The sequence below is a fragment of the Hypanus sabinus genome, chromosome 3, assembly GCF_030144855.1.
Source record: "Hypanus sabinus isolate sHypSab1 chromosome 3, sHypSab1.hap1, whole genome shotgun sequence".
Lineage (NCBI taxonomy): Eukaryota > Metazoa > Chordata > Chondrichthyes > Myliobatiformes > Dasyatidae > Hypanus > Hypanus sabinus.
Window position 1 is genome coordinate 9375870 of NC_082708.1, and position 16375 is coordinate 9392244.

The window sequence follows — 16375 nt, forward strand, 5'->3', positions numbered from 1 at the left end:
CCAGTTGGAGCAAGGTCTGCAAGCCCCTGGTGGGCAAAGGAAACACTCAAAGATGGCATCAAAATAAGTCTGAAGAAATTCAACGTAACATCAAAAAACTGGGAAGACATTGCACACAATAGATATACCTGGAGCAAATCTGTTCAAAGGGGAGCTGAGGATAAGCAGCTGCAAAAGGACAGACTGAACAACCAAAACACACAACCACTAACCACATTCACCACTTATTCTTGCCTACACTGCACCAGAACGTGTGGATCCTAGATTAGCCCCAACAGCCACCAGAGAACATCATACATGACTCGAGAGGTCACTCTACTATCTAACTGGGATCAGTGAATTCACCTTAGTACACAAAGTATTGGCCAACATATTCTCCAACCACAAATATGACATTAAAGTAAAATGCAATGCATTCAAGATGCCAACCCCAATCAATGGAACAGTATTATTCCAAAGAAAAGGACCCTTTTCAATTGCGTCCAGGATTCACACGATGATGCACCACGTTCATTCACACTTATTTATCACCTATGCATCAAAACAGTTCATTTGCCTTAACAACCAACATATCCAAGGATGTGTTGCCACACATAGCACTGCATGCCCACAGAGCTTAGAACACAGAAATGTCAATGGAAATTTCACCGAAAATTCACAATTCAAATGTTTATATACATTGTGCATTAAGAATGAAGATTCTATAGGGAAAGAAGACAGAGTAATTCCCTCGGTATAGAGAATTGAGACTTGAAAGACCTCATCAGGTGTAACAGTCTCAAAGTCAGAAGGTTGAAGGTCCAGGTCCATTTCAGATTCTTGTACATAGTAAATGTGGTACTGAGGGAAAGCCGTAGAGCTTGAAGTGCCAGTTGCTCACTTGGTTGGAGGAAGAGAGCTTGCTGCACGAGTCAAAACAATGGGAGCTATCCTTGGTATCTTGACCGACATTCATTGCACATGCAGAATTTGATACAGACAACTCTTCTTTTGATGTATACACGGCAATTAAGAGAATGGCAATAAATGCTGGCTCTGCCACTGCTGTTCAGATCCTGAAAAATAAATTAAAACTTATACCAAAATCCCTGCATCACAACAGATGGAGTGCACCCCTTAGGTGGAGAGTATTTTGGAAAACCCGGCAACTTAAATACCTTTTCTTAATGGCAGAATTTATTCATTACAGGATGTTAGTCTTACTAGCAAGAATCAGAATCAGATTTAATATCAAGTCAAGTCACATCAAGTTACTTTTTATTGTCATTTCGACCATAACTGCTGGTACAGTACACAGTAAAAACGAGACATTTTTCATGACCATGGTGCTACATGAAACAGTTCAAAAACTACACTGAACTACGTAAAAACACAGAAAAAAAAACTAGACTACAGACCTACCCAGGACTGCATAAAGTGCACAAAACAGTGCAGGCATTACAATAAATAATAAAACAAGACACAGTAGAGGGCAGTAAATTCGTGTCAGTCCAGGCTCTGGGTATTGAGGAGCCTGATGGCTTGGGGGAAGAAACTGCCACAGAGTCTGGTTGTGAGAACCCGAACGCTTCTGTGCCTTTTCCCAGACGGCAGGAGGGAGAAGAGTTTGTATGAGGGGTGCGTGTGGTCCTTCATAATGCTGTTTACTTTGCAGATGCAGCGTGTAGTGTAAATATCCGTAATGGCAGGAAGAAAGACCCCGATGATCTTCTCAGCTGATCTCACTATCCGCTGCAGGGTTTTGTGATCCTAGATGGTGCAATTTCCGTACTAGGCAGTGATGCAGCTGCTCAGGATGCTCTTAATAGAACCCCTGTAGAATGTAATGAGGATGGGGGTGGGAGATGGACTTTCCTCAGCTTTCGCAAAAAGTAGAGACACAGTTGGGCTTTGTTTGCTATGGAGCTGGTGTTGAGTGACCAGGTGAGATTCTCCGCCAGGTGAACACCAAGAAAATTGGTGCTAAACGATCTTTACCGAGGAGCCGTCGATGTTCAGCGGGGAGCGGTCACTCCGTGCCCTCCCAAAGTCAACAACCATCTCTTTTGTTTTGTTCACATTCAGAGACAGGTTGTTGGCTTTGCAGCAGTCTGTTAGCCGCTGCCCCTCCTCTCTGTATGCTGACTCGTCGTTCTTACTGATGAGACCTACCACGGTTGTGTCATCAGCGAACTTGTTGATGTGGTTCGAAATGTGTGTTGCAGCACAGTCATGGGTCAGCAGAATGAACAGCAGTGGACTGAGCACACAGCCCTGGGGGGCCCCCGTGCTCAGTGTGATGGTATTGGAGATGCTGCCTCCGATCCGGACTAACTGAGGTCTCCCAGTCAGGAAGTCTAGTATCCATTTGCAAAGGGAGGGTTCAGGCCCAGTAGGCTCAGCTTTCCAGTCAGTTTCTGAGGGATGATTGTGTTGAATGCTAAACTGAAGTCTATGAACAGCACTCAAACATACATGTCTTTTTTGTCCAGGTGGAGGTTGATGGCAATGGCATCATCTGTTGAATGGTTGACAGTACACAAACTGCAGGGGTCCAGTGAGGGGAGCAGCAGGGTCTCCATGTGCTTCATGACGAGCGTCTCGAAACACTTCATGATGATGGATGTGAGTGCAATGGGATGGTAGTCATTGAGGCAGGGCACTGAAGACTTCTTCGGCATGGGGACGATGGTGGCGGCCTTGAAGCACGTTGGAATGATGTCGCTGCTCAGGGAGATGTTGAAGATGTCAGTGAGAACATCTGTTAGCTGGTCTGCACATCATCTAAGCACTCTACCAGGAATATTGTCTGGTCCAGCAGCCTTCCGTGGGTTGATCCTGCATGGGATTCTTGTCACATCGGGCATGGTGATACACAGCACCTGGTCATTTGGAGGAGGGGTGGACTTCCTTGCCGTCACGTCATTTTCCACCTCAAAACGAGCGTAGAAGTTGTTCAGCGCATCTGGGAGGGAGGCATCACCTGCAAAGTCAGGTGATGTTGTCCTGTAGTTGGTGATGTCCTGAATGCCCTTCTACATGTGCTGCGTGTCGCCACTGTCCTGGAAGTAGGGAATATCACATGCATATATAGTGAAATTTGTTGTTTTGTAACAGTCATGCACTGCAATACTTAATTAAAAAAAACTACAAATCCCAAAACTAAATAAACATAACAATTAAATAAGTAGTGCACAAAAAGAGCAAAAGGAAAACTGAAGTACTGTACATTGTCCTATCAGAAATCTGATGACTGTGAGGAAGAAGCTGTTCCAAAAATGTTGGGTGTGTCTTCAGGTTTCTATACCACCTCCTTGAAAATAGCAATTTTAGCAAAATAGCAATAGAAGAGGGCATGACCTGGGGTGATAGGGGTTTTTAATGAGAGATGCCACTTTTTTGAAGTTCCACCTTTTGAAGATTAAGATGAAGATTTATTGTCCATTATCAAATGGTCTCAAGAATAGCAGCACACCATTTTCTCAAACTGCTTCAGCGTACTGGCAAAGGCCTGCCACAGTTTTGTTGGGTAGGGAGTGACAGGATTTAAACCACAGCAAGAGATTTCCAATGTCAGGATGTGCAAGTCACAGGTCCTGGAGTTTCAATGGGCCCGCTGGGCTAGTATCTTTAGATGGTAGGGTTTGCTGATTAGGCAGATGTTGTCAAAGTAATCTCAAAGTGTAACAGCAGTGTATTTTGTAGGGTGTTTGCACTGTCGTTACAATGGGCTGAAGTGAAAGGAGTCCTGATGAAGGGTCTCAGCCTGAAACACTGACTTTTTTTTATTCCTTTCCTGAGATGCTGACTAACTTGCAGAGTTCCTCCAGCACTGTGTTTGGGTTACTCTAATATTTTACCTAAATAGGACGTTGATGAAGTGGATTGTTTCTCCTGGATGGCTTTAAACTTCTCGATGAGCTTCATTAATCCATGCAGATGAAAGTATTTCATCTAATTCACAAACATACTGTATTGTATGTGAAAAGAATAATAAAAATAGAGCCCCAATATGATCAGCATTTCTCCTTGCAAATATATACTGGAAGTAGACGATTAAAACAGTATCAGCAGAATTGCTGCATTTAACTTTGAATGACTAGAAACTGAGGGAAATGGGTTGTCGCCTCTGCGCATGCGTGCTTCGCTCCCGTCCGCCTTGGACGGCGAGGCCTAGCGTCGGAAAGTGGAAACACAAGCCCGAAAAGCAGCCGCCATCCCCGCTTACTGAACTCGAAATCCGCAGCTTCCCCCCATTGCGTGCACCCTCCCTGCACCAGGTCATGACCTTTCCGGGAGGTGGGTGCCTTGGATGAAACCAAAGCAAGTCTTATTTCTCACCTTTTGGGATCCCTGGGGAACCTGAAGAAAGGTAGGTCCGGGTAATTAGTGCTGCCCCGGCTACAATTCGGGGCCGCGCAGAAATTCGGCATGTTTTATTTTAAATTGTTATCCTTCTCCACCCCCTTCTAGCTTTACCTCCCCAAAACGGGGAACAGGATTCTGAAGCAAGCACAGGCGTCTTTCCTATCGCCGCGTCGCCCGCTAGACGCTGACTGGGAGGTCTGGCCGGTCCTCCACCAGACCACAATGCGCCACGCTAACGCGCCAAAAAAATGTACATTCAATTGCAACTCGCCGAAACAGAGCGCTATTTTGCGAACAGCTGCAATGTCAACAGGGAATACACATCGAGTGTTTATTCCCCTCCTGGTACCTTACCTGCTCTGGATTTCCAGCATCTGCAGAATCTCTTGTGTTTGGAGGATTCACAGACACACTCAGATAAAAGAAAATCTACAGATGCTGGAAATCCAAAGCAACACATAGTGCTGGAGGAACTTAGCAGGCCTGGCAGCATCTATGAAAAACAGTAAACAGTCAACAATCGACGTTTCGGGCTGAGACCCTTCATCCATCCTGAACTGACAGAAGCAGAACTTCAAGTATAAAATAAATTATTATTGAAGTTGCAGAATTGATACTTAAAAGTTGTGGACTGGTATAACACCATAATTAATACTCTGTTCATCAATATTTTGTATTACACTAGATAATTTTATATGCTGAATATATCATGTCTGCACAATCAATTTAATGTAAAGCTGCTTGCACTAGAGGTCTGCTCAAGGAGGATATGAGTATTTGATGTGATGCTCCAGGAGCCCTCAGTGAAGAATGGAGTGTGGGAGACAGTGGTATTCAGAGGGTTGAAACAATCATCACAGATTATAAGACACAAGGTGCCAGAGGAACTCACTCAGCAGAGGTGATGTTCTGGTTCAAGACCCTTTATCAGAACTGAAAGGGGGGGAAAAGCCAGAATAACGGGGGGGGGGGGGGGGGAGAGAGAAGAGTACAAGCTGCCAATAAGTGCAAAGAGTCAGGTAACAGCAGAGACCACAGAGGGGAGTAGTGAGAGAGGTTCTCACTTAACTCACAAAGAATTAAATGCCTTCAGGATATACATATCTTAAAGAAGTTTCACTGTGGAACAGCAAATCACAGACACGAGGAATCATGCAGATGATGGAAATCTTGGGGGACACTTTTTCATATGCAAAGTACTTCAGAATCTAAGGCTACATCCACACTAGACCGGATAATTTTGAAAACACCGGTTTTGCGTAAAAACGATAGGTGTTCACACTATGCGTTTTGAAAATTTCTCGATCCACACTGAAATGGAGATTTTGGCGAATCTTCTCCTACTGTGCACGTGCAGGACACATCTACCGAAAACAAGCAACATTTTTGGTGTCGAATCTCGGTGTGAAAGTTTATATAGTTACAGACTAGATAAAATTAAAATGACGGACAGCTGTTGGCTCTCATGCAGCAGAACTTAGCAATCAACAGAGTTCACGGACAGATTGACCTGGCTGATGATGAACATTGAAAAATTGACTAACTCTGTTGCATTAATAAAGCACCTTGTTAAATGTATAAAACATGTCTGCATCAGTGTTATCTTGTATTTCCATACAATGTTATATTAGTCTGTTACACATCTATTGTCAGAGAAGTACTTGCATAAATAGGTAAACCACCTTCATAGAGCAAGGACAGAAAACAGGGCAAAGTGAGTATACTTATTTATTCAGTATAATAAATACATGACTATCTAGAGGAAGTAAAAGTCGTAACAAGGTTTCCGTAGGTGAACCTGCGGAAGGATCATTATCGGCCGTGGGCCCACTTGTCGCCGCCGCCACCTCGGGGCGGGCTCGTGGCCCGACACAGCAAGCAAGCAGGCAGACGGAACGCCTGGGTCAAAGTATTTGGTGAGTACATTTCTAACTCTTATGGCTTTAGTCTCTTTGCTGTCTGTTCTGAAATGGTTAGGTTGTGTTCAAGAAAACAATGAAATGGCGTGCTGCCGTCTGACAGCGTTTTCAGAAATCCCCGTCCACACTGATTTGCCTGAGCAGCGTTTTCAAAAATACCCACCCTGGAAAGCGTTTCTGAAAAGCTCCGCCGTTTTAGTGTGGACGGAGGGTAAAAACAAAGAGAAAAAGCTTCAGTTACAGATTTGTCTGGCGTGGTATGGATGTATCCTAAGAAATTGGTGTACAGTCTTAAGCAACTCCTTGAAGTGACTACTCAGGAGGTGGTTAACAGTCTCATAAAGTGCTCTGAGAATGTTAAAATAAGCAAGGAGCTTGTTAACAACAAATCAGAGGAGTCTCCCAGAATGATCAATACTGCCAAACGTAAGCACAGATTGAAACCAGATGAACATAAGCTAAGGGACAACTCCCCACTATACCATAAAAGCAGCAGGCATAAATTAGGAAGTTAGCTTCCTCAGCCAAGACACAAGATTTCAAAAGTAATGAATTAGTAAGTGAGCAATTAGTTGTAACAGCCAAGAGCCAATTGGGGTTTGATTCCTGCCTTTGTCTGTAAGGAGTTTGTACGTTCTTCCTGTGGCTGTGTGGGTTTCCTCTGGTTTCCTCCCACATTCTAAAGATAGATGGTTAAGGTTAGTGAGTTGTGCACATGGTATGTTGGTGCCGGAAGCGTGGCAACACTTGCTGACTGTTCCCAGCATATCCTCAGGTTATGTTGATTGTTGATGCAAAGACAATGCATTTCACTGTATGCTTTGATGTACATATGACATAAAACTAAACTTAAATTTTGAAAATCTTTAATCTGTGACAGGATTCATCAAACACTGGGTAATTCAAGTATGACCAACATTGATCACCATGTCAACGCAAAATACACTGCAGATGCTGTGGTCAAATCAACACGTACAAACAAGCTGGATGAACTCAGCAGGTCGGGCAGCATCCGTTGAAACGAGCAGTCAACATTTCGGGCCGAGACCCTTTGTCAGGACTGAAGGAGGAGGGGGCAAGAGCCCTATAAGACGGTGGGGGGAAGGTGGAAAGTGCCAGGTGAAAAACCAATCAGAAGAAAGATCAAGGGGTGAGGGAGGGGAAGCAGGGAAGGGATAGGCAGGAGTGGTGAAGGAGGAATAAGGGGAAATCACCATGTCTCTCTGCAAGTACCTGTATTCAGTCTTTGCAAAGTACAATGGTGGTTAAGATTACAGATTATTGCTCTCGAAGTTAAGTACGTACTATACCAGATTGACATAAAAAATACTGGTTTATGATTATCCACACTTGTCCAGTATCACCTCTATGCAACTCCACAATGAAACTCCCTTCTAATGATCTGAAGTATACTGACACTCGAGTCCAGGACAATTCCAATGAACAACTAATGCTAACTTTGTTAGAATGTTCTTTCACAAGTTTCAGTGAATGATTCAACATAGCATTCATTTTGAGAGGATTAGAATATTAAAGTAAGGATGTAATGCTGAGGCTTTATAAGGGATTGGTCAGACCCCTCTTGGAATATTGTGAACAATTTTAGGTCTATTATCTAAGATAGGCTTAACGTATGAGGAACATTTGAAGGCCCTGGACCTGCACATCATTCCCTCCCCATCCCCACTTTCAGCAGGGATCGCTCACAAAGTGACTCCTGAAACAGATGCTGTTCTCAGCTGTAACACAGAAGATCAGAAAGAGATTTCCAGGCAAGTCAAGCAAGAGACTGAGTTTGGAATTTCCTGGAAATGCAACATCCTCACTGATATCCCTTAACCATCAGGCTCTTAAACCAAAGAGGATAACTTCACTCACCCCATCACTGAACTGTTCCCACAACCTATATATAGACTCACTTTCAAGGACGCTTCATCTCATGTTCTCAATATTTATTGCTTACTTATTTTTCTATTTGCACAGTTTGTTGTTTTCTGCACTCTGGTTGAATGCCCTAGATAGGTGATCTTTCATTGGTTTCATTATTCGATAGATGCATTGAATATGCCCACAAGAAAATGAATACCAGGGTTGTGTATGGTGACACATGTACTTTGATAATAAAATTTACTTTGAACTTTGTGTGGTTGTGAGCCAGCGGTTCCCAGGGATCAAAGTGGAGAAGGAACATCGGAGGTGGTATTGAAAATCAAGGCCATGCATCAGAAACCCATAGCAACTTTGCATTGGCTACGGAAGGACAGCTTAACCTCACAAACTAACTGCCCAGTCTGTCTTTCCTTGCCTCAACTGTGGGGTCCCTGCAATTCCCACATAATCTTAGAACAAAGAACACTGGAGTGGAAGCAAATCTTTGCTGATCCAAGGGACTCCCAAACTAGTAATTCTTACCCATATCTGCAAAAAAATACTCTTCACGTGTTTTACAAATTTCATGCGTAAAAAGTTACTATTGAACCCTTCCCACTGCTTTCTCAGCTTTGAAGACGAAATTTCTTTCTTAGGAATACAGCACAGTCTCAGGCCCTCCAGCTACCCCATTACACCTATGTGAGCAATTATCTACTAATCCGTACGTCTTTGGAATGTGGCAATATACTTATAGATAACAGTGAAATTGAACCAAGGTCAGTGGTGCTCCATGATATTCCAGATTTTGCCTATTTTTGTTTTAAAGAAAGAATATTACCCAAGTGGTGCAGTAAGCAAAAAGTGAATTAAACCTAAAGTAAATTTCTTGAGGATCACTTCTTGCTTGGCCTCAGTTCATACTTTGGAAAATATTTAAAACGAGAAAAAGTAAGGTGTGAATGAATCAGGATGTATGAAGAGAGAGTGAGGCTGTGGTATGTCAAATTACCCGGTGAACAAGTAGTCTTTGGGGTACAGGTGTCCCCCTTCTTTACAAAGGTAGAGCGTTCCTATGAAACCTTTCTTAAGCTGAAATGGTGTAAAGCAAAGAACCATTAATTTATATGGGAAAGATTTTCTTAAAAGTAAAAATCCTCTTTGTAATGCGAAAACAGGTTACTAATGTAGGTACACGAGTGAATCTGCAGATGCTAGAAATAAATAAAAACACAAAATGCTGGCAGAACTCAGCAGGCCAGACAGCATCTGTGGGAGGAGGTAGTGACGACGTTTCGGGCCAAAACCCTTCATCAGGAGTGAAGTAACATGGGATGGTGGAGAGGGGACAAGAAGTGGGGGGAGGGATGAAGTAGAGAGCTGGGAAGTGATAGGCTGGAGGGAAATGGGCTAGGGGAAGGTGGAGAATTATGGGAAATAAAAGAGAAAGAAAGGTAGGGCTGGGGGGAGATTATAGTGAGGGGGGAAAAGAGAAAGAGAACCAGACTAAAATAATAGATAGGGATGAGGGTAAGGGGGGGGGGGGGGCAGGGGTATCAACAGAGGTCTGTGAGTTGGATGTTCATGCCGGCAGGTAGGAGGCTACCTAGGCGGGAGATAAGGTATTGCTCCATCGACCTGCATGTGGCCTCATCTTGACGGTAGAGGAGGCCATCGGCAGACAAGTCAGAGTGGGAGTGGTCTGTGGAATTGAAGTGCGTGGCCACAGGGAGATCCCGTCACTGCTGGAGGACTGAGTGCCGGTGTTCGGCGAAACGGTCTCCCAGGCTGCGGCGGGTTTCCCCAATGTATAAATGGCCACATCAGGAGCACCAGATACAGTATATCACCCCAGTTGACTCGCAGGTGAAGTGGTGCCTCATCTGAAAGGACTGTCTGGGGCCTGGGATGGTGGTGAGGGAAGAAGTGTGGGGGCAGGTGTAGCACTACTTCCGCTTGCAGGGATGAGTGCCCGGAGGGAGGGATGGGGGGGGGGGGGATGAATGGACAAGGGAGTCACGTAGGGAGCGATCCCTGCGGAAAGCCGAGAGTGGGGGGGGGGGGGGGAAGATGTGGCTGGTGGTGGGATCACGTAGGAGATGTTGGAAGAAGTGCTACACCTGCCCCCACACTTCTTCCGTCACCACCATCCTAGCCAGGGTTGATCAGCCCAGCTTGTGTTTATCCCATGGACCAAGATAATAAGAGGTAGGTATTTTCAGACCTCATTACCTGGCGCACTTTGAAAGGGAGAACACAACTACAGCTGTGAAGATCCCTGCAGCACCTGATGACCCTGTGATCTCTGTCTCAGAGCTGGTGTTAGGCTGTCTTTAAAGAGAGTGAACCTTAGCAAGGCAGAAGGTCCTGATGGAGTACCTGGTAAGGCTCTGAAAACCTGTGCCAACCAACTAGTGGGAGTATTCGAGGACTTTTTCAACCTCTCATGGCTACGGGCGGAAGTTCCCGCTTGCTTCAAAAAGGTAACAATTATACCAGTGCCTAAGAAGAGTAATGTGAGCTACAGTGATGAAATGCTTTGAGAGTCTGGTCATGACTAGAATGAACTCCTGCCTCAGCAAGGACCTGGACCCATTGCAATTTGACTATCGCCATAACTGGTCAATGGCAGATGCAATCTCAATGGCTCATCAACAGCTTTAGACCACCTGGACAACACAAACACCGACATCAGGATGCTGTTAATCGATTACAGCTCAGCATTTAATACCATCAGTGGTGTTGCAGCAACAAACTGGCACTCAACGTTAGTAAGACGACAAAGCTGATTTTGAACTTCCGGAAGGGTAAGACTAAGGAACACATACCATTCTGACAGGCTGCATCCATCACTGTCTGGTATAGTTGGGGGGGGGGGGTGGGTAGAGCTGGCTACGGCACAGGATCGCAAGAACCTACAGAGGGTTGTAAATTTAGTTGGCTCCACCCAGGAAATCTTCAAGGAGTGGTGTCACAGAAAGGCAGCGCATCCAATATTAAGGACCACCAGCACTCAGTGCATGCCTTTTTCTTGCTATTGCCATTGGGTAGGGGGTTACAGAAGCTTGAAGGCATGCTCATCGATTCAAGAACAGCTTCTTCCCCTCTGCCACCCAATTCCTAAATGGACATTGAACCCTTGGACACTACCTCACATTTTTAATATATAGTATTTCTGTTTTTGCACAATTTTTAATCTATTCAATAAGTATACTATAATTGATTAAGTTATTTATTACTATTTTTATTTAGTTTTCTTCTATATTATATTGCATTGAACTGCAGCTCCTAAGTTAACAAATTTCATGTCTCATGCCAGTGATAATAAACATGATTCTGATGCTCGTCTAGCTGGTGGCATTGGGGAAGGTGGTACAGGTGCCTCAGGACTCACACCACCAGGTTCAAGCCTCACCCATGAGGCTCTTAAGCCAAAAGGGACAACTTCACTTGCCCCATCATTGAAATGCTCCCACAGCTTATGGAATAACTTTCAATGACTCTTCATCTTGTGTTCTCAATAGTTATTATTTGTGTATTTGCACAGTTCATTGTCTTTAGCAAACTGGTTGAACGCCCAAGTTGTTGAGGTTTTTCATCAGTTGTACTATAGTTATTACAGTATTCTATTATGGACTTAGAGTGTTCCCACAAGAAAATGAATCTTAGCATTGTATATGGTGACATAGGTAATTTGAACTTCTGAATTAGGGCAAGCAGGCTTTTACCACTGAGTTTGGATGAGACTAGAACTAGGATTAAGGCTGAAATAGTTAAAGGGAAGCAGAGGAGGATCTTCTTCACACAGAGGGTGATGTGACTGTGGAACAAGCTGCCAGTGGTAGTGGGTTTGATTACAACATTTAATAGAGGTTTGGTTAGGTACCTGGAATGGAGGGCTACGGTCCAGGTGCAGGTCAATGGGACTAGGCAGAAAAAGTTGGCATGGACTAGATGGGCTGTTTATATGCTGAAGTGTTCTATGACTCTAATGAACCTAAATGGATTGTTGCAATTTATGAAAAGAAAACAGCCATGGGGGGAGCCAGTGGATTAAACACCCTCCCTCTTGATGCACCATCAATAACTCACTCTGAGACGTAAGGCGAGATATCGGCTTTTATTGACTGGAAGAAGGAACAAGCAGTGAGTGACCACCATACTACATCCTGGAGACTGAGAGGCCTTGATCGCCTTTATACAGGGGTCTGTGGGTGGAGCCACAGGAGCAGTCAGCAGGGGGAGTGTCCAGACAGGTAGATGTAGTTCACCACACCTCTATACTTTAAAAATGACATGAAAGTGCAGAAATGTGCAAGGAAATGGAAGACATGGTGACCGGGCAGAGGAAGGAGCAGACACGAGTAGGGACGGGGTGACCAAGTAAAGCATGGGGTACAGGAGCGGGTATGGGGAGGAATCACAGAAATCTACAACACATTACAGGCCCTTCGGTCCAAAATGTTGTGCCGACTGTGTAACCTACTCTAGAAACTGCCTAGAATTTCCCTACCGCATAGCCCTCTGTTCTTCTAAGCTCCATGTACCTAAGTTTCTTAAAAGACCCTATTGTATCCACCTGTGTAAAAAAAAAACTCACCTCTGACATCCCCCTGATTTTTGCCTGAATGGCAGCAGGCAAATACAGGGGTAGGGGCATGGTTGGAGAATGACAGGGGCATATACTGTATGTGGGACAGCATCAGACAGAGTTAGCGGAACAGGCGGCTGAAGACAGGCAGCACTGCGCATGCGCACCTCACGCCTTTGGACTCTGGGGCCTGCGGGCGGAGGCAAAGAAATCGCAGGCGAGCTCAGGCTCTGAAATCGACAGACAAACTGGAGAAACACCACAGCCTTTCGTCAACCTTCCCCGTTCCTTTCCCCACTCAGCCGCGGCAGCGGAACACTCCAGAAACAAGGCAGACACCCCACTCCAACCCAGCGCACTCACCTCGCAGGGTCTTTGGGGAACCTGAAGAAAGGGATCTCCGGGCAGTTGGTGCTCTTCCTGCTGCAGTTAGGCGCCGCGCAGAAGTTAGGCATTGTCTTCGCGCGGCGTTTTACCCGACACTGAACAAAATAATGGTTTTGTTTGTTTTAACGCCGCCGCTCTCTCAATGTGAAGCGATTAAAGGCCGTAACTCCAACCGTCGAAGAGCGTGCGTACTCCAACGCGATTGCGTCATCGCGTACGCTGGCTGCGATCCCATCCAGCGCCTTTACGTCGCCTGCCCGAGTGTCTCGTTATCTTCCGGCAGCAGCTCTTTCGGACCCCGCTCCCCAGGCTCACTCCCACTCTTCCACCCTCCCCACACATTGTCTGACCTGTTTCTTCAGAATCTTCTGTTCTTTCGGATTTCAAACATCCTGCAATATTTGATCACACATATATACAGGAAGGTGCCTGGAAAGGGCCAGTAATATCATGAAGGATCCAACCCACCCAGCTCATTGACTGTTTGAGGCACTCACACCAGGACTACCAGTTTCGAAAACACTTCCACCCACTGACCCACCTCTCCACACCCCCGAGCTCATTTCTTTGAATTGGTGTAACTCAAGATGGTTTAATGTCATTTGCAGTACGTAAGGGTAAAGGACAATGAAATAATAGTAACTCTGGATCCGATGTAGCACAATAAGTAACAATAATAATAATAAATATACGTAATAAATGCAAAGATAACCTATACATAGATTGATTATATGTCCATGAAGTGATGCTAGGCACAGTAGTGTCTGTACACAAGGTGACTGTTGGGAAATGATAATGCAGAGATGGTCGGAGGTGTGGAGAGGTGAGTCAGTGGGTGGAATGGTATTGAATCTGGTAGTCCTGATGTGAGTGCCTCAAACAGTCAATGAGCTGGGTGGGTTGGATCCTTCATGATATTACTGGCCCTTTTCAGGCACCTTCCTGTATATATGTTCCTGATGGCGGGTAGGTTGGTGCCAGTGATGCATTGAGAAGTTTTGACTACCTATTGTAGGGCACGCCTGGCCATCGCAGTGCGGTTCCTGTACCAGACAGTGATGCAGCTTATTAGGATGCTCTCTACTGCACATCTGTAGAATGACATGAGTACAGATGTGCACAGTCCAGCTCTCTTCATCCCCGTCAAAATGGAGTGTGCTACTGTCTCAGATTTTAATGAGTATCTCATATTCTCATCGATTAACTAATCAGTGTAGCTTGATAAATATTCTATCAATGCCTGCAAATGAGAAAGAATCTCATCCTTTTTTGTTATAGAACTATACAGTTGGGAAACAAGTCTTTTAGTGCAACCCCTTCATGCTGACCAGGTTGTCCACTTGGGCTGATCCCATTTAGCTACATTTGGCCCAGTTCCCTCTAAAACTTTCTTATCCATGAACCTGTCCAAATAATTTTTAAACAATGTTATTGTATCCGCCTCTACCACTTCCTCTGGAAACTCATTCTATCTTCTGTGTGAAAAATATGTCCCTCAGATTCCATCTAAATCTTTGCACTCTCACCTTAAACCTACACCTTATAGTTTTAGACTTTCCTAGCCTCAGAAAAAGACTGACCGTTCATTTCACATACTCCAGTCGTGATTTTATAAAACCCTCAGCCTCAACTTCCTAAGGTCCAGTGAAAAGGAGACCATTTCCTCTCACTTTTGAAAGATGTACAGGTTTATAAGTTAATTGGTCACACAGGTGTAATTGGGCAGCATGGGCTCACTGGGCCAGAAGGGCCTGCTACTATGTGTATCTCTAAAGAAATTAATAAACACATTTTGTTAAAATGCCTCATGAACAGACAGCATTGAAATTCAGATATTTCTACGTAATCTTCACTCTTACATCTTGCCCCTCCTGCCTGACTTTACTTTGAAAACAATGAACCCTCCACTCTTCCCCCAGTCTGAGGGGAAGGGTCACTGACTTGAAATATTCTTTGATTTCTGCATCCACAGATTCTGATTGACTGGCTGAGTCCTCATTTGCATTTCTGTATTTGTTTCTGATTCCTGCAACTTGCAGCTCTATCAGTTTTCTCTTCCTACAGATGCCGCCCGACCTGTTAGGTATTTATGGCATTTTCTTTCTTAATGTTCAAAGTGAATATATCTCACCATAAAACTACCCTCATTTTTATTTTCCTGCATGCATTCATAATAGAACAAAGAAATAAAATAGGATCAAAGAAAAATACCGCACAAACAAACCAATGTGCAAAAGGATTCAAACTGTGTGGGTACAAAAAATTACAATAATAAACAATACTATAAATAGTAAATAAACAATACAGAGAACACAAATTGTAGAATACTTGAAAGTGAGTCCACAGGTTGTGCAATCTGTTCAGTGATTAGCCTAGCCTAGCCTAGCTTAACTGTAAATTCTCCACTGACACAGCCATTGTTGGTAGAATTTCAAGTGCTGATGATGAGTGATATAGATTATCTAGTTGAGCGGTATCGCAATAACAACATTGCACTGTGTGTCAGTATGACCAAGGAATTGTAAGCTTCAGAAAGGGGTAGTCAAGGGGAAGCACACCAGTCCTCATTGAGCAGTCAGTGGAAAGGGTGAGCTGTTTCCAGTTCCTGGGCATTAGCATTTCTGAAGATCTATCCTGGTCCCAACAGTTTGATGCAATTACAAATCTGCTATATTTCTTTGGGAGTTTGTGGAAATGGTATGTCACCAAGGACTGCCCTAAATTTCAACAAATGTACCATGAAGAGCTGTTTTCATCATCATCTGGTATGGAGGGGCAATTGCACAAGATCCGAAAAAGCTGCAGAAATTTGCAAACTCAGCTAACTCCATCATGGGCACTAACCTCCCAAGCATCAAGGACATCTTGAAGAAGTGATCTCTCAGAAAGGCAGCATCCACCATTAGGGACCTCCATCATCCTGAACATGCCCTCTTCTCATCGCTAGCATCAAGGATGAGGTACAGGAGCCTGAAGATACACATTCAACGTTTCAGGAACAGCTTCTTCCCCTCCTCCATCAGATTTCTGAATGGACAATGAACCTTATCTCAGTATTTTTCTTTTTTTGCCCTCTTTTTGCACTATTTGATTAATTATCTCTCTCTCTCTCTCTCTCTATATATATATATATATAATCACACAGATATGTATATATATTAATTGGGTGGCAGGGTGGAAATGTGTCTTACCAAAAGGAAATGAAAGGCGCTTTTTCCCAAGGCTAGTCTGCAGGTATCAGGATCATGTGAATATATATGTA

General features: G+C 44.2%; 1 protein-coding gene across 2 annotated transcripts in view; it reads right to left on the minus strand.

Annotated features, from left to right (window-relative positions):
* The window catches only part of LOC132391037 (52 kDa repressor of the inhibitor of the protein kinase-like), a 38906-nt gene extending 25592 nt beyond the window's left edge, over window positions 1–13314 (minus strand). The window contains exon 1 of one of the 2 annotated variants that reach the window (XM_059963688.1): window positions 13090–13314. In XM_059963688.1, coding sequence (XP_059819671.1) covers window positions 13090–13181 — 92 coding nt within the window. In that variant the 5' untranslated portion in view covers window positions 13182–13314. Of the gene's footprint in view, window positions 1–4320; window positions 4542–13089 lie in introns of those variants that run through there. The other variant, XM_059963689.1, reaches the window with a different exon arrangement.
* Between the last annotated feature and the right edge of the window lie 3061 nt (window positions 13315–16375).